The 18,394-nt window shown below is 36.8% G+C and overlaps 3 protein-coding genes across 4 annotated transcripts in view; 1 reads left to right on the top strand and 2 right to left on the bottom strand.

The window, feature by feature from the left end:
* Positions 1–8,076, bottom strand: part of LOC124158928 (pre-mRNA-processing-splicing factor 8) — a 38,623-nt gene extending 30,547 nt beyond the window's left edge. The window contains exons 1-4 of the mRNA XM_046534352.1: positions 7,973–8,076; positions 3,909–4,279; positions 3,496–3,664; positions 2,890–3,054 (exon numbers count right to left, since the gene is read on the bottom strand). Coding sequence (XP_046390308.1) covers positions 2,890–3,054; positions 3,496–3,664; positions 3,909–4,272 — 698 coding nt within the window. The 5' untranslated portion in view covers positions 4,273–4,279; positions 7,973–8,076. The remainder of the gene's footprint in view (positions 1–2,889; positions 3,055–3,495; positions 3,665–3,908; positions 4,280–7,972) is intronic.
* Positions 8,077–9,052: 976 nt separating this feature from the next.
* Positions 9,053–14,894, top strand: LOC124158930 (complement component 1 Q subcomponent-binding protein, mitochondrial). 2 transcript variants are annotated; one of them, XM_046534355.1, is made up of 5 exons: positions 9,053–9,341; positions 9,442–9,625; positions 9,698–9,909; positions 9,997–10,085; positions 14,609–14,894. In XM_046534355.1, the coding sequence occupies exons 1-5, from the start codon at positions 9,140–9,142 to the stop codon at positions 14,756–14,758; spliced, it is 837 nt and encodes a 278-aa protein (XP_046390311.1). In that variant the 5' UTR covers positions 9,053–9,139; the 3' UTR covers positions 14,759–14,894. The 2 variants fall into 2 exon arrangements, with proteins under 2 accessions (XP_046390311.1, XP_046390310.1); XM_046534354.1 differs by having other exon boundaries at positions 9,063–9,389; positions 9,475–9,625.
* On the bottom strand, positions 14,877–18,368 carry LOC124158932 (TP53-regulated inhibitor of apoptosis 1-like). Its single transcript, XM_046534356.1, has 4 exons — positions 18,220–18,368; positions 17,948–18,112; positions 15,452–15,767; positions 14,877–15,333 (listed from the first exon to the last, which is right to left on the bottom strand). The coding sequence occupies exons 2-3, from the start codon at positions 18,092–18,094 to the stop codon at positions 15,663–15,665; spliced, it is 252 nt and encodes an 83-aa protein (XP_046390312.1). The 5' UTR covers positions 18,095–18,112; positions 18,220–18,368; the 3' UTR covers positions 14,877–15,333; positions 15,452–15,662.
* Between the last annotated feature and the right edge of the window lie 26 nt (positions 18,369–18,394).

The raw sequence follows: 18,394 nt of genomic DNA on the forward strand, positions 1-18,394 counted from the left end.
ACTGACGCGAATAGTTCACCCTTGTAAATCCGCAACGGAGAATAAATACGTCCATCCGTGCAATTCACGCTGAGTATCATTGCTTCGTACATCCTACATCATCGCTAAGGCGCACTACCTACCTTTAGGGGCATCATTGCAAGAAATACCTCATACTGCAAGGGTTTTGTCGAGGAGTTGTATGTAAAAAAGTTCCGTTTCATCTATGTTATATGACGCGGGGAATACTTCTAAAGATACTTGCGATCGGAGTCCTTTCTTCCACGACTTCGGGTTTACACCGCAGGCATCACCAGCAATTATGAGGGGAGATAACGCTTTGGTGCTTCGCATTAGTATAATCAACCTTCCGCACTCTTGAAATTCTCGATTCGCAATCTATCCCTGAAATAATCCGCTTTAGGCTTAGGCGTAGCCCCTTTCTCAGAAGTTCCCGCAGATTTGAGTGGGCAAAACTATCCGAACAAAGCTCCTTATAACTCTTCATCGTCTGCATTCCTTGGGCGCTTTTGTTTTTTTAATTTTGCAGAGCAAATAGGAAGAAAAATTAATTTCGACACTCTCATATTACTCCTTTATTTTTATTTTCTCACTTAGACGTGTTTGGTGTTTTTTTGGCCATGGTGACTGCCATCAAATGCTTTCTATTCATGCAACTCACGGACGTGCGGGTATGCTGCCGACTGCTTTCTGCCGTCCGAGGAACAAAAGAAGATGAAGCTTTCGCGAATGCTAATGCCACAATATTTTCACCAAAATTAACTACTTATTTATCGAACGACAGTTTACCACATAAATTTGAGTCTGAGCACTCCATTAACTTCATATCTAACAGATCGCTAGAAAATACAGAGATTAAGGAGTCTTGATGAAAGTCTTCCGGCGGTGAAACCCTCGCTATGGCGAGAGGCAGCACCAAAAGGGTGTCGTAAAAACGAATTTTTTAACACGCTTATTATAGGGTCAATTGACGGTGCATCGGCTATCTCTCGTTATAGCGAGAGTGTCGCTATAGCCCGTACTCGCTTTAACGAGGTTCCACTGTAATACACACAATTCAACTGCGCACAATTATTTTAAACCAAGCACATTCGTTTCATTTTAACAATAGAATAATGTGGCATGATGCAATTGAGGGTTGATATCTTTCTGAAAACAGTTAGTCCTCAATACACGAACAGTATGCATTCCGAGACCTTGTTTGCAAGTTGATAAACCTATGCAAACCATGGAGGAGTTTAGTTATCCAACAGAATGCGACACTTCATCCCTACAGGGTGGTTTCCTATTTTTCTAAATCTGAAACGAAAATCGCGGGATGCTGAAAATTTACTGGTGGCGCGTGCATGTGGAAATCGCAGGATGCTCAGCTGGAGGGTTAAGAGATGTTTCCCTGAGCTCTGTGCCATATGCTTGCATTGGTAATCTCAGATGATGTAAAACTCCAGACTACTCGTATAGCATCTAGGTCCCTGTGAGTGGCATCACATAGGCACCAATCTTGCCTTTTTCAAATGAGGTTAAAATTGACCATTAACATTTGTCTAAACTGATATATCTAAAACCAAATAATTTGTATATTATGAATAAACTAATGGTGAGTAATGCAGATGCAGGAAACTACCCTATTGTGATGAACTGATCTAGCTAGGCGTGCAACGCAGCCGGAGCCGAAAAAAAAAGTTGTCCGCGGGAAGGAATAACCGGCAAAACACTGAACAGTTCCTGACTTCACACAAGATCCAATGATAATTTGTTCAGAAAGTGCGAGTTCCTCTATGCCACACTGCATTGCACTGCCTAACTCGAAAGGTGACAAATTCAAAATTTCAGGCACGCTTGAACATTTCGAATGTTGGTATCTCTGAATGTTTGTAAATCGAATGTGAGTAGGAAGAGTACTGTATATCCAATTTACGAGCGGTAATGAGTGGGTCACCATGAATCCACAGGAATGAAAACTGAAGAAAGAACCATAATTGACACTCTAGGGCACAGTACGTGAGGAGAACTTATATGTAGTGCAATGATTATAACGTAATGTAGTGTATATCCACCTAAATGCTGTTGCTTATTTTTGGAACTTTGCACTAAAGTGCATTTTGTAACCATCGGGACCAGGAATGAAGTTCGTAATAACGAAAATTTCCTAATAACATTTCCTTTACTATTGATTGGATAGGCCTTTTCGTCAGGACCAACGATTTGCTTTGTAATAATGAGAACTTCATAATAATATTATTTGTATTAACGAGAGTCTACTGTACTGCATTACATAGTCCCACAGTAACCGAGTGCAATTGAACCTATAGAGGCAACTGCAGCACAAGAATGCCTTCGTGCAGGTGGGCTGGTGAGCGGTGGTGAATCTGCTTAACTACAAATCCAGCTTGTGACCAACCAGAATACAACAATCTTCTGAGTGATGTTTGCTTGCTTCCCTCCAGAGCAAAATCATAAATGCCCATAGGAAGTTCTAAATCACCATTCAATTTTGTAGTGAACTTGTGCAACTGCTTCACCAGCACCAAAAATCTCAACTAGCGGCTACTGCAAGCTCTAGTTGTTTATGTGACACCAGACTACTCGTCATGGATTCCAGAGTTGTCTTCTCAAGTGAAATTATGCCACAAAGAAACAGAAAACATCCCAAGGATTTAAGGAGATCATGAGCTTTCTGACACAACCATCATTACTTTTCGTTTGGGAACTCGTTTGATGCAGTCATGATTAGTAGTGCTACTGAAGAATTTAATGCCAGCAGTGGTTATATTCTTATTACTTAAGGCTAACACCCAGTCTTAAAAATTGCTCTTAATTCCTTTTATTACCAAGCATACATGTACTACATGAGAAAATGTTGTTTACCACAGGTGTGCTAAGACTTACCCCCATTGAGCAATGTAGACAGGTTCTATGACCCATGGAATTTCATTCACAAACGTGATGGCACCGGTAATATGATAGAGAACTTTCACATCTCTAATCTGCTCCCAAGGCATGGGCATATTCTCCAACAGCTTCATCACTGCATGAGGCATATACTTCAGGGCCCTAATAAAACATGAAATGTAGATTTTAGGCACAAGGAAATGCTATACTAGCACTAAGTAAATAAAAACAAATTTATAGATTTAATGAGAATAGTGAATCAAAGCAAATTTCCCTAACAAAAACACCATTCAAAAAGGCCTTTAATTCCTACCTATTACGAATTTCAAAGTGAAAATATATGGACAAATGGTTTCTTATAAGTATTCAAGCATTGACAATTACTAAGCACTTATTTTAATACTTAATATTCATTTAAAAACAGTTCCTTTAAAACTAAAAGATTTTAGATATGCATACATAAACAAGAAAGCATTAATCATGAAAATAAAATGAACCATTCTTTGCATTATATGTATGTTGCTCAATATGTCTTCCAAAAATTTAAAAAATCAGCATATATGAGCCATACCTAACATAAAAATCATATTAGAATGAACTTACCCTAAGTACACTCGTTTGTCATGCCTATATTTTCGAGAACTCATATCCCCATGGTCACGGATAATTTTTCGAATGTGCTCAGGAGGCATGTCTTCTTTCTGTGCATCAACAAATCCAAATTTTCTCTTCTCAGAGAATCTCTTTGATTGGAGCTGCTGCCACTTCAATGCTGATAAAAAAACACATCAAGGATTAAACATCTAAACTCAAAGGAGGCAGTAAGTCATTTGGGAAAATTACTACCAAGATTGAAACCATTTGGTGTTACATTACAAATATCATCACTTTGATACAAAAAAATCACCTTTTTCTTTCCCATAATATTCAGAAAATAATGTTCTTTTGATGGAACAAAACACACAAAGGGTAATTCTGAAATGGTTCTCAAAAGACATTAATATGTCTATAATCACCTTTCTCTTGTAACTTCTCTTCAGTTAATATCTCATGGCCCTGCTTTAAAGCCTGGGCTTGGGCCTGCTGTTGTTGAACCTGCTGCTGTTGCTGAGCAGCTTGAGCATGGGCATGGGCTGCCTGCGCCTGGGCATGGACCACGTGAGCCATCTGGACTTGCGCGGCAGCCTGCGCATGCACTGCTTGAGCCTGTGCTGCAACAGCTGCATGCTGCATGTGGGCAACTTGTGCCATTTGGGCCTGGGCCTGCGCGTGAGCCTGGGCTTGCGCTTGAGCCGCAGCTGCCAACTGTTGAGCATGCTGCTGCTGGGCCATCATGGTGGCCCACGAATGTGGGCCCAGCAAATATGGCGGAATCGCCATGTTTTACCTGGAAATGTGAAATAAATATTGGTCCAAGCTGCATATCATATTTTAAAATACAGTAGAATCATGTAACGAAGCTTTTCAAGGCAGTATTCACACTAAACAAGTGTTACTACTGGATGCAATATAATCAGCACTTCCGCAAGCCCCATCAAGTGTAACCATTGATAAACTCAGCAAAATGGAAGGCAGCACCAGCATTGGCTGTTGGTATCAATATTTTTGGATGCTCACTTATACATGAATACCACTTCCCTGTTATCTAGTTTAAAATCAAAAAACCTACTAATTACAGTGATGCCTGCACGCGGGATAATAGTATACGGCCAGTGCTAGCTAGAACCAGAGCTGGCAACTGCAGGTGAATGTGAAAATAGCCATGGGTGACACCTTGTTAATGGAGATATCAAAACAAACGCAACTAGTTAATAACCAATACACGCACTTAAGAAATAATGATCACTATATAGAAAACTTTTACGGTAAGTTATTCCAAACACAGTTCCAGGTTCTACAAAAGAATAATAATAACTAAAATTAACATTTTTAATGCATGAGAAAACAAAGCAAATACTCTACTAGGAAATAAATGATATGTAAGACCTCAAGGACAATGCCAGAAGCAAGAATTCAAATCTAGGAAATACTATTTACAGTGCACCACACTAAACCATGGGTCTCACTTTGTTCCCCAAGTTATATCATAACAATTTAAATTGCTACTGGAAGGGTAACTCTTAAGCAAAATTCATCCTGATTCACTGCCTGATGCTTAAAAACAGCGTAACTTCAAGGAATAAGACATGAGAATTACCGTAGGCTCTCTTTTATAAACAAAGTTATTGTTATTATGAAGTAAAGTCATGGTCCATATTTACACCCCATGAATGTGACTATGTAGTGTACTCAATGCTTCCATTGGTTGAATTTGAATAGGGTGGTTTCCTATTATTTTTTTATTGCCTAAATCGAAAGATTATTACTCCTGGAGTACGTATTTCACGCTTTTAGATTTTTAAATGACGATATCTATTTTTCGCGATTAAATGAAAAGTGAAAAATTTCAAGCGCGCGAAAACGCGACGCTTAAGTATGAATGTCGGGAAGTCTCTCCGCGTGACGTATTTCTGGTTCCCCCTCCCGCCCTGCGAGGTGACCTTGAGGCGAGGCTTAGCGCTGATACGACGCAGGCTGCTAGCGGCTAGCCTAGTACCCTGCTGGCTGGTACCTCTTGGCTTAAATAAGGATTATTAATAACTTATCAAACGAGGAAAACTTTCCGACCTTAGCCAGTTTTAATAAGTGATTGTTAAGACATGTTTCCCTGAGCTCTGCGCCTCATGCGTGCAATGGTAACCTCAGACGACGTATAACTCCTATCTTCTCGTATAGAAACTAGGTCCCTGTGACATCACGTGGAGTGACATCGCATGGGGGCCAATCTGGCCCTTTTCAAATGAGGATAAAAATGGACCATTGCCATTCGTCTAACCCGGTATTTCTAAAACAAAATAATTTGTATATTATGAATACACTAACGGTGGGTAATGAATCGCAATCAATGCCTTTCGTTTTCTTTGATGAAGGAAACCACCCTATTTCAAAAGAAAAATTGACTGCCTATGTACAAGGGATATATCTAACAAGGAGACATAGCGAGGGTGATGTTCCGGATCTGAATGTCTATGTTATTTTCTGAAACTATAAAAGTAATGTAGATGAAGTCTCACGGCTTTCTTCCACATAGGCCCAGGTTTGAGAGATATTCAAATGTAAAGATTTTGCGCACCATGACTTCCCTCAAGTAATCACTCCTTCTCAACTACTGTGGCGGTTGAATGGTCAAAGGCCCTCCTCCAGTATCTGTGTGCATGTCCCAGGTTAAAGTCCTGGTATAGGCTAATTTTTTTCTCTCTTAAAATTTTTAGAAATAACTGTTATAATTCATCCCCATTTTTTTTATTAAGTTACTTGGCGACTCTTTAATTTTCATAGTAGTATATGGATTTCACTGCGCAAATTTTATATTTGACTTTAGCCTTGCAGATGCGTGTACTGCCAATGGTGAAATAAATTATTTCGTCAATAAAAAAAAGCTGAAATAGGCTACAGAGGGTTCCTGGCGGCTACTGAAGGGCAATAAAAATAAAAAGAGGAGTAAAAGATGTCCACATCACATCTACTTGTCAAAGGAAGAACTTCTAAGCACCTATGGACTTGGAGAGTAGAAGCATAGTTCAAATAGTCAATAGACAATGGGAGCAGTCTGCTAAGGTGATCACTTATAGATGATGAGAGCAGGTTAAGGGTTAAATGGGACTCTGAAATGTGCTTTGCCATGTGAATTTGAGAACTTATCTCAATACATGTGAATTTCCGGGTAATGTGCTCATCCTCGCCCATTGCTATTCATGATATCTTTACATGCGAATATCTCTCGAACCCGGGTCCATGTGGAAGAAAGCTGTGACACTTTTTCTACATTACTTATATAGTTTCAGAAATAACATTCGCAGTCAGAACTGAACATCACTCTCTCGATGTCTCCTTGTAAGGACAAGTGGATTTTCATTGGGCCAATGTTTATCCAGTAACGGGCACGTATCTCTGGCTGGATATGTAACAAAACAACAGCCAAAGTCAAATATGCCACTGACCAAAACACCAGCAAATACTAATAAATAGTTGACAGGTGTCAAGGATTTTTTAGAGGAGGCCATAAGCAGGAAGGTTTGAAGCCGTGGCCGAGTGAGAGAATCCAGAGTATAAATCAGTATGATGATGACTACAGAGGAAAAATAACCAGAAAAGGGAATGCCCAAGAGTTTCATGAGCCCCTGGTATCTGAATCAATTCCTTTACCCGCAACAAATACCACATTTGTACAAGGATAAGGAATGCCTATGAAGCTACCGGCTACAAATTGCTGCAAAAGTTTTTTCCCCCTACACCCGTAATTTTTTCCAATAAATGAATCTTAATCAATGACTTTTCTATTAGTTATGTACGAGGAATCTCGAATTCCTAGTTTTACTGGTTCTGATTGTTAGTTGCTTAAACCACAGAGGTGATTCCATTATTTAGAAGACAATAGGAATAATAGATAAAATGAAAGGGAATAGGCCTCATTGTGCATTGAAATGGTAGTTAAATGACGTGAAGGGATACGCAGATATGTAAGAAAGCTCCATGTTAACCTGACTTTATTGGTAGAACAAATTCAAGAAATAACTTGAATGGAATTAATCTACCCATTCAAATGAAATTTGGACATGTTAATCTATTATGATACTTACTAAGTACAAATGAGAACCGTCAAATTAACCAGGTAACATGAATTCACACACATTGGTCATATGCACTACGTTATTGATTGCCTTAACACAAAACTATGACAACTTTCGTTTTATTTAGAAAAATATATTAGAAAATAACCGACTAAAGTACCGCTGATTTGCAACAACAGAATTCTTGAAATTAGGCATATATTAGCATAAATCAACTAATCACTCAGAAAAGTAATAGGGTAGACCTAAGTGCATTTACACATTTCGATTTTTAAGTCACATAACAATATTCTATTCAAGCATGTTGACACCACGAACATGCGAATTACACAACAGTGACTGATTAAAATTCAAGAATCCAATAAGACAGCCTTGGACCGTTAGGATGAAACTACTGAAATATTACATACCTTAATATATTTCAGATGATCAATAATTAAAACCAATAATAATATCAACCATTCACTTCCATGTTTAATACAACACAGCGGCAACAAATATGGCGTCGCATCTGAAATTTTGCCGTGCAAAATCGATTGTCGAATTACATGCTGAGTTGAAATCGAAATTCTATATCGAGAGTCGCAGTCGATGCAGCATTTGTGCTGCCAACAGTAAACGAGAAAAGTCCACACCTTTATAAACTTTTAAACAATTTTAGCAATTGATGGAAAATAAAAACATCTTTTAAATGTATGTAATTTCAAAAGAATTCGTCTCACTACTTTGAGAACGCGCGTCGCAGGGGCTCTTCGATTGTTTTTGGCACAGAAATTTCAGCAAGCTTTGAAGTTCTACGAAACTATGTCCTCTGCAATCCAATTATACAATCACACCGACGGGCTGCAAAGCGCGAAAAATCAAAAAATAATACTCGTCCAAACAATGGAGAGTAAAAATAGTCATTCATATAAACCAAAAAATCTATTGCTTTCAATGACTTTATTTTTGTTTTTTTTTTTGAATGGGCGTGTACGAAATAGCTATAATATTCGTGTTTTCACTCTATTTCGATTTAGATAAAGAAGATTGTTCCCAGCAAAGATTACATAGAAAGAATCAAAGAGGAATGAGCTTCATAGAAATACATTTTTTGAACATTTACGTAAACTATATTACTTTTGCATAAAAATATTTACCTTGGATTAGATTTGATCTTTAAAAAAATTTACAATGTTCAATGAATAAAGTGATTTGTAACTTACCACTGCTCTTTTCTCATGTGATATTTGACGTTGAATATTTTTGGTAATTAAAAATTTAGTCAAAAATCTTTATGGCGTATTAATTTTGAAATTTTTACTTCAAAATAAGTAATAATCATGCTTTTTCGGAGCAAATTATTCCCAATATCGGAACACATTCAAATTTAAGAAGAGCCAAAACTAGGAACTTTCATTCATTTGGTTCATAAATTTGCTTGAAGATGACTCTGACTTACACAGAAGGATGTGAATCGAGAAGATAGAGAATTTAACTATTATCTAAAGATTCATTGATTGAACCTTACATCACCCTTGTGGAGTTGTGGTCTGGTGTAGTCTGGTGCATAGTAATTTTTGCAATAATTAGTAAATATGAACGGTTTAATGAAAGTGGCATCTCGAATGCCTCAAATGAAAAACGTTTTGAGTCCTTTGGGTCAGGCTTTCTATGCAAGAAATGTGGTGAGAAATAGTACTCTCGTTACGAAAAGGCAGTTCGCTAGAAATATATGGCACATGTGCTCCTCAAGATCTGATGCCGGCATAAATACCGAAGTGAAATTGAAAAGACATAGTGAGCTTTGTAGTTGTGGTTGTGGTATACATGGAGTTCATACTAAAAGTACGTATAGTAACATAATTCATCGCTGCACTTTTGAATGTTTATTTTACAGCTTCATACGATAGTCAATTTGCCCCTGCTTCAGGTGATAAGGAATTAGTTGAGTTTTTGAATGAAGAAATTGCTGCCGAGAAAAAGTCAATGAAGATGGCTCAAGAACCGGCGGAGTTCGAAGGATTTCAAGTACAGTTTGACGGGTCGGACGTTAACCTAACGAAGAAACTTGCAGATGAAACGTAAGTTGAATATTTTCTTGTTATAAACCCAGAAAATATTTTAATTTTTTGCTTACATTATTATGTATTTAGGATAACGATTAGCTTCAATGTAAATCATACTGTGGATGCCGAGCCGCCGGAACCACAATTAAATCCGAAGATGGACAAACCAGAGTTGGGTGAAATGAAATCTAAACCTAGTTTTGAGGTAGATATAACAAAGGGGAATAAAACTTTGAGTTTTACCTGTTCATTTATTGATGATGCTGAAGAACAGCAGCAGCCCTCAGACGACTCGTACGGTGAGATGTCAATATATTTATTATAATAGCTAATGTGGCTGATTTAGTCGTATTTTTGTTAATTTATGTTATTTCTCGAACACATAGGTGACATATTTGGGATCGATGAAATGACTATGTTTGAAGGAGAATGGAATGAGAAGGTGTATGCTGTGTCTGGAGAAATTCTTGATGGGGTAGGTCTATGCTATATTGGCGTTACTTTACACCCTTATTAGATGTTGGTATTCTTAATACATAGTTTGAAACCATTCCTGTCTCAATGTGTATTCCTCTTCAATTATTGGGGTCTAAACAATTTTCCCTAGTGTCGCGCTGTGTGAACAATTCTCTCCTTTCCCAGGTTTTGTTTTTATGACTAGTTTTTTTCATAATCTCTGTGAAATCTCTTCATCATCATTGCTCTACTTTTGCGTTATTTTCATTAAATAGTAGAAGTTCTTATTAGTCCTTGAAATTGATAGGTTACAATTTTTTATGTCCATTGATCTGTTATATGTTTATCCATTGCTGCCTCCAATGTCTTGGATTTAGGGATAACATATTTTTGGGTTTAGTCTCCAAATAGCCCTGTCATGCCAAAGCTTCCTTTTGAAGTGGAAGAAATTAATGTAAGAGACCCCTTGGTCTTTGATAAGATATATCACATTGAGGTCCATGGTACTATGAAACCAGGTGGGCCATTTCGTGTCCACGAAATCCAGATGAAAGTAGGCTTTTCCTCTTCATGAGGTCACCTGTTGTCCTTTCTTGTGAGATGTTGCCCAGGAAAATATGGGCTGCATGGAGAACACGAGTGTGTTGTATGAGAAAATCCAAAATAATCTTTTAATGCATACAATTTGGTCAATAATGGATCTCTCAATTTCTTGGCTCTTCCAAGGAATTGTGTCCCACATTTTCTTCAATCATATTTAATTAATTAATTAGCAAAATTTAAGATTGATTTAGGCAAGGCTGAAGGACATATTCCACATCCTTGTTACTGTTTACAATTTTGATCTAATTCCTTTTTTTTTCTTTAATAGATGTATGCATTAGAAATTAACCATGGCAGAACCACAGAGCAATTTCTTTACAGCTCCACCAGTTAATATATAACACTAAATAAAAATTTTATTAAATTAAGACAGCTGTTCTCAAAAAGTAATTGTTTAATGAGTACCTAACTCTTCTAAATACTTTTTGTGTCATAGACTTGCACCATTTTACAGAATTGGAAAAAGTGAAAATTATTGTGAGTGTAAAAAAATTGAAGTAAAGCATTAAGCTTTACATTGTGTACTTGTAAATTCAACTTGATGGAATTACCTGACTACAGCAGGTATTTCTTAGAGCTCATGAGAAGCTCAAAGCCTGGATGAGGGACCACCATAAGTTTTATATGTATGTATAGTTACTTCTATAATCACGGTGATATGTGGCCTCAGTGAAGACCTATTATGAAAAAATCTGAAAATGGTGTACATATTACCGCAGTAATAATATTTTTTTTTCATTAAGTGCTAAATAATATCGTTTTAGAGTAAAATATTCATTGATATTTATTGCTAGGAGGAGATTTGCAGTATCTATACCCCTCATTAAATACTGGTTTATTGAAAGCAAATATGACGTTTGTCTACTGAATTGTGGGAAAGACCATTATTGTAGTGATAGTAAATCTCTAGTTATTTCTTATATGTGTGAAAGCCATGGTCTGATGTAAAATAGAATAACTTTTCATGAAAATATATTTTATTATGCAAAAAATCATTATAACAGTAATGATGACATTTCAATTACAGTAATAAATTGTATTTGCACTTATGTACAATCATGCACGTTCTAGTTGTATTGCAATTACATCTCTCACAACTTTAATATAAATATACTATTTATCTCTTCTTGTGAAACTGAGAAAAGCACTCTGGGAAGAGTGGAAGAGAACCCTTACAGCCAGTGCAGATGTACGCGGTCTGTTTCCTGCAGGTCTGCGAATGTAGCGATATTTACAGTCAATACTTCCTTGTGCCACCTTCCACTAGGATGCAATCTGGGAAGTGGGATACAGATTTTGAGGGTAAAAGTGACTTGGGATAAGGAATGTAGGATGGAAGAATGAGGTATTCGATGACTAAAAGACGGAATTTATATTGGAAAATGTTTTCAGTGGGTCCGCGATAAAGGAAAAAGCTGTTGACCAGAATTAGTGAAAGATATGAATGTCTAACTTCTCGTATCATTTTAGAGTTTCCCTTTCAATCGGAGAATGTGACATGATGTCATCAAAATTGTTTCTGCCCATCAACTTGTTGTACTTCTTAATGGCCTCAGGTTAAAAAATGATGTTATCTTTTCTTTCTGATCGGCACACATTAATTCATTTCACATTAATTTTGGTTCCTGCAACTGCGACGATGTTTCAGCGATGATGATGCCCAGGCGACGCTCGCCCGGGCGACCACCATAGCAAAGCCGAAAAGCAAATGCGGGAAGATACAAAAATGGAGAAGGATTTACGTCACTGCTGCTATTGTCGTCGATGAAGACAGGAACTCGTATTTATGCCATAGTTTGGCATTCCCATCGTGAAAAAATGCCCCAGATATGATACGCTAAAATTTTTTTCGCGTGGGAATTGTGAGGTCTAGGAGCCGATATTCACTTTTTACATTGTTTCTTATGGGATATTATGTTTCGATTAACGTTATTTCGTTTATCGTCACATTTTTCAGGAACGGTAAGTGACGTTAAACGAGGACTCACTGTAATCCGAAATGTTGCAAATTCTGGAAAATAGCCTTGGCCGCCTTCACACATCCCACCCAACAAGGGCTAGCAGTAATAGGGTTAAAGACATCGGTAGCTTCACCTTGTTTCAATTTAGCCTTAGCCACTTAGGAGGGGATGCCTTTCTGATGTGCCCTTAGGGTTCCAGTGGGATGCGTTCTCCTCTCATGCAGTTTATCGATTAAATCGATGCTTGTGAAATAATTGTTCATAATCAATGAATGGCCCTTATTTAAATGATCACTCATTAATTTGTAAACAATACAATCAACATACCCACACCCTCCCAAATTCGGAGTCGCCTTCCCCTGTGTACATAGAAATCACAGAACAAACCCGGGAGGCTCCGTTAGTATGCACATTTTTATTCCGTACTTATGCTTTTTATTTAAATACAGAATCGCAACCTACTCCAATATAGAAGCATAGCCTTGTCAGATTTTGAGAAGGAATCGTTAGGGGATGGAGGGTGGAGTGAAGTGAATCTAAATGGAGACAGATTTTGTAGAGGATATCATGAGGCTGGGGTTTGTAGAAGAATGCCAAAGAAGCGCTCTTGGAGTCTACAGAAAATTCCGAGTCCCTGCTCACCTCCAGGAGCTTCCGTAATTCCTACTGTGTGTCCACTCACATATTTTAGAGAAGGCAGAGAGCTCAGAGGGCAATGTAGGCATCCTTGTAGAGGTTTCCTCCCTCAAAGTTGATGATTGGGTCCTCATATGACATTGAAGGTTGCTGATCATGTGTTGAGTTTGATGTAAAAGCAATTTCACCTCTTTCAGAAGCCTTGACTCCTGGTCAGCCTGAGAAATTTTCAGTTTTAACCCTCGCTTATGCACCATCTGCATCAAATACATTTTTATTTGTGTAAAAAGTTCAGTTAATTATCAGAATCAAAATAATTACTCGCGGTGACACAGACGAAAGATATGGCGCTCAAATCAACTTCACCGATGTAATACTATTTATTAGAACTAAATATTTACAATAGTGTTTCTAAGTAGTGAGAGAGGTTATACTTAAATAATTTCATGGCTATCGAGAGAATAACTTAAGTTTAAAAAGCAACTCCTTAGAATCACTTGTTCGCCAACCACGGTGGAATTATCCAAACAATTGTTTATGATATTATCATGCATGTTTGTAGATGAATTGTATGCATATATAACCAGTTAAATTTATTTATAACTTACACATTTTTCTTCTTTCCTGTAATTTTGCCGCTTCTCTTGAAGATCCCCACTTCAGAGGAGTCCCATTAACAAACATACAGGGATTGCATAAAAATAAGAGAAAAATTTTTCTCCTGTTGTACCCAGGACAGGCAGTGAAATTGTCTTCATACTTGAGCTGCTAGATCCCTAATAAGTGAATAGGTTCAAGGTCATAAAGGAAATTAACCGAGCTCTGACTGATGAGGGCCAGAACCTTTGGGATAGTGATGATGTGATATCATGCCATCAGCACCAGGTGATCAGCATCAGCACTATGACATGTTATCACGTCTTACCACACTCAAGGTGTGAAATAGAAATCATGAAAATATCAGGTTATTTTCTACAGAAAGAGGGAAATGATTAGCAGGTGGCAGTAGTGACAACCTTGGGGGGCATTGTGTTAGGTCATTTAATATCAGAAAAAAATGGGCATATAGTAGGTGTATTGAAGTTTTTGTGCCAGAAGTCGTCATAAGTGATATGCTTTGATAGAGGGTATTTCTTATCAAAATAATTGTGAAATGGCAATTTCTGTAAGATTTTGATGGAAGGTACTATTTATTTGAAGAACGTTCCAATGTATTGTGTTTATCGATTTCGTGTTTTCAATTTTTGCAGAGTATTAATATGTACTCTGAAGAGAACAAGCATAATAAATATATGTTGCCTATTTTAAAATTTTGACTTTTATTCTCTTTTCATAATTTCAGTACCTGTATGATCTTCTGATGAGTCAACTTGAAGACAGAGGAATTTCCAATGAGTTTGTCGACAAGCTTTCCCAATTCAGCACTCAATATGAACATAAGAGTTATGTAAATCTTTTAGAAAAATTACAGAAGTTTGCTTCCGGAAAGTAAGCAAGAATGTGCATTTATAAATTAGTTGTGTAAGTCCTATTTTGTAATCTGTAGTCCACAACACAGTCCTGTGATGACTGATTGTTGTGGGATGTACGTTAAAACATTACTCAAAATATATTATGTACTTCTAGAACCTTTTATTACTCATTGATTTACACCAGCAAAAAAAAAGGCTTCATTTGGCATGACAAATGTGTGGGAAAATATTACATCAAAAGCAAGATGACTAACTTTAAATTTTCAACAAAGTATAAATGCAAGTAGAGGAATAGTGGGTACCACTGCAATCTGAAAATCACATCACAACGAACAATGGAGGGTGCCAAAAATATACCCTGGATGGCTAAGGTGTCCTAAATACTTCTCATGGTTGTGCTAGGTAGGTGAAATACAGCTTATTTTCCCAAAACATTACAGATACTAAGTCCTAAACATCAACACCATACACACTATGGGTAATGGTTTGATAAGCAACTTAGAATACATTCAACTAAGAACACCTGAATATTTCTAAGCAGGTCACATATTTCATGGTTCAGAGTATCCATCATTGATATGGTGCTGAAAATAATCTGTAAAATAAGAAGCCACCTTGTTAAAAGTAGTAAACACATCACAAAGTTGTTTACATAATAAATGTCTATCAATACACTTAAAATGCAAGGAGTAAACAAATTAATATGCACTCACTTGTCATCTATATATCTGTAGCTTGCATAGAATCTTCATTTTCTTTCTCATGAGAGTACTTGGTCCAGTTCACCGACTGTTGCCGAGACGTATTCGGAGAGTAACCCTTCCAGTCACAACCCAATGAGGGTGAGCATAGAATTCTGAGAAATGCTTGCGGTAAACAACTCCAACTACTTGATATCAATCTGCGTTCCACATTTACCAAATGTCAGCTGCCCATCTTTTCATTTGTAGGTATCTCTTTCTCTTTTTCTGTGCCAAGTACATCATGTTCTATCTCTCCTAAATCAATTTTTTGATCCTTGAGAGCAGTCTGCAAAATAAAATGAAACAATAACGCACATTAATGAAATACCAACTGCTTCCTTCGCAGCCATTCCTTATGTACCATGTATGTGATGTTTTTACTCTTTCTAGCAAGAATTTATGCTTGAAAAATGTTGATATTTGAAAAAAAATGCTGTTACAATGTATTACACTTAACCTCTTACAACTATGGTAACTCCTAAAAGGCATGCATCAGGTGACTTAAACGAAATCCATTTCCTGGTACGATGATACACTTAAATATTGGGTAGAGTGAAAAATCTAAAAAAAAAAATTACACTGAACTCAAATGGTTTTATCATAAAAATTCCTGTTATTTTTAAGTTAATTTGTATTTTATTACTTGAAATTAAAATCACATTCTTTCCATAGAATGTGATACTGAAGTGTAAGCACGTATTTTAATGATAAAACGGCATTCTAGCTTAGAAATTTTAGTAAAATTGCTAATCGAGAATATTGAATCAACAGTACATATTAAAATTGGATTTCTAGAAAAATGTCTTCTAAAAAATTTACTTTGATAACACATAACTAGGGTAATTGCTGAATTGAAGCAAGATTCTGCAGCTCATATCGCACAAAACTAGTTTTTGTGTTTCCTATGAGTAAGGAAAATTTTACTCAAGTGCATTCATTTAATTATTATGGTCACTTGCAAAAACAAAATTCGACAGGCTATCTGCAGAGAGGACACCAAATTCCTGGCTATTTCCAAGAATTTTCCTTTGGAAAATCATAAATTGCAATTTCAAGCATATTTCCTCCCATGTAAGAGTTGATTTGTTTGCATTTAAAAAATAGATTGTTTGAGGCGTAACTTGGTGAAAGCGATTCATAATTAAATTAAAAAAGAACTTTATGCTTTCACATTAATATTTATTCACGACCATGGTTTCAACGTTAGACGTCATCATCAGGTGATGCCACCAGATTAATTTTTCAAATTGCAACTTTTGATAGAGGCATGAGCACCTTAAATTCCATTCCCAACTATTATTTCTGATTTTTGTTTAAGCATTGAGAAGGTTAAGCAATGATTTTTTTTTTTTAAACGCTCTCAAGAATTTAGATGGGCCAACTATCCTTAACAGCAGTGCTCCCTTCCCACCCCTAATTTGTCATGCCATGAAATCATGAGTTTTGGTGAACTCACATTTCCCAGTGATATAATGCATTACTACGTACCTTAGGGCCTCTTGTTGTTCCCTTTAGAACCCAACCCTAGGTGATGGCCAAGACCCATTGATCACAACATTCTGCCCTCGTGGTTCACTATGGAACCTAATATTTCATGAGTTCCCAGCTCTATTTGCACTAGTTTTATAGAATAAAAATACATGACTTACGTCAATAATTAACATAATGTAAGAAGTATTTACGGAGGATGTGATAACTTAAAAATACATTATTATGCCATCACAAACCCCAGAAAAGCATACCTAGTAATTAATGTTTAACTATAACTTTTAGAGAACATGACAAATTGTTTTTTAAATCTGAAACGATCACTTTACAGTTCACATCATGGACTAGAAAGGAGCTACTTTTAAGGGTAGAAGAGTTAGCCCCAGTGGTTAAGGTCTTGTGTCCAACCGAATTGGGTTCCAAAGTATGAGCCATTAATTACCACAAATAAGCTAGGTACACACATGACACCATCAAGAGTGCAGGAAATTCTAAAGCCACATAAAGTTGCATTTGAAAAGTCATTGAACACAATCATGAGTTGCATCATCTTTATAAAATTGTATTCACTTCTATTACCTTTAGTCTATTTTACACACAAATATGTAATTCAAACCTTGACGAACCAATCATGTCATCAAGTATACAACTGAAATGAAGGTGAAGTTAAAAAACCTAATTTTCACTAAATTTCTCCCCACAAATTTGATTGCGTTCTGGAGAGCAGAGGAAGAAAATACCATTAGCTAATGCAAACAAGAAATAATTTCAGGTGGATTCAACAACTGACCTATAGACTACGGTCCTATTTATTAATCTATGAGTTTGAGGAAAGAAGACCAAAACAACATGTTTCCTGAATGAACTTCGGTGATCGAGGACAGAAAGTGAATATCCACGGATGTCCATTCATAAAAACAAGAAGATTATATTAACAGGTCCAATTTTTTAGGTTTAAATTATTTCATGTGTACTTACTTTCACGCATTCTTGATAAACTTTGAACAGAGGTGCGCACACATCGTCATTCGCATTTCCCTTTAAAAAGTGCTCGGAGAACCATGAATTGAAGCATGTGTCGTATTGTTTCTTGAGTTCATTACAATTTTCTCCAACGCTATTCATTTCACAGGTTTCAATCGCCTGAGAATTCGAAAAGATGAAAGTACGAAAGGTAAACAGTGCATTGCAAATGCGCACGTATATAATCAAGATGCGAGACATTATTCAAAATTATCAGTTAGACAAACCAGTGTAAGTTACTCATTCACTGAAAAGTCTCCATCAACATCAGAAATAATGTAAAATAGGCCAAATTACACAGCAGAGATGGAGAGATAACAGCTCCAGAGGAAACCCAAGGAGACAGCTGCACACTGAATTTCGATCTTCGTAATAATAATTGATTCGTGGTTCACCTTTTCT

Source organism: Ischnura elegans, chromosome 5, assembly GCF_921293095.1.
Source record: "Ischnura elegans chromosome 5, ioIscEleg1.1, whole genome shotgun sequence".
Classification (NCBI taxonomy): Eukaryota; Metazoa; Arthropoda; class Insecta; order Odonata; family Coenagrionidae; genus Ischnura; species Ischnura elegans.

Excerpts from the sequence above, each read along its gene's own strand:
- LOC124158932 (XM_046534356.1), bottom strand. The coding sequence starts at position 18,094 with ATGAATAGCGTTGGAGAAAATTGTAATGAACTCAAGAAACAATACGAC. Across the intron at positions 15,768-17,947 it reads TTTATCAAGAATGCGTGAAA|ACTGCTCTCAAGGATCAAAA; the intron begins GTAAGTACACAT and ends TTTATTTTGCAG.
- LOC124158930 (XM_046534354.1), top strand. The coding sequence starts at position 9,140 with ATGAACGGTTTAATGAAAGTGGCATCTCGAATGCCTCAAATGAAAAAC. Across the intron at positions 9,626-9,697 it reads AAGAAACTTGCAGATGAAAC|GATAACGATTAGCTTCAATG; the intron begins GTAAGTTGAATA and ends TTATGTATTTAG. Across the intron at positions 9,910-9,996 it reads GCCCTCAGACGACTCGTACG|GTGACATATTTGGGATCGAT; the intron begins GTGAGATGTCAA and ends TCGAACACATAG.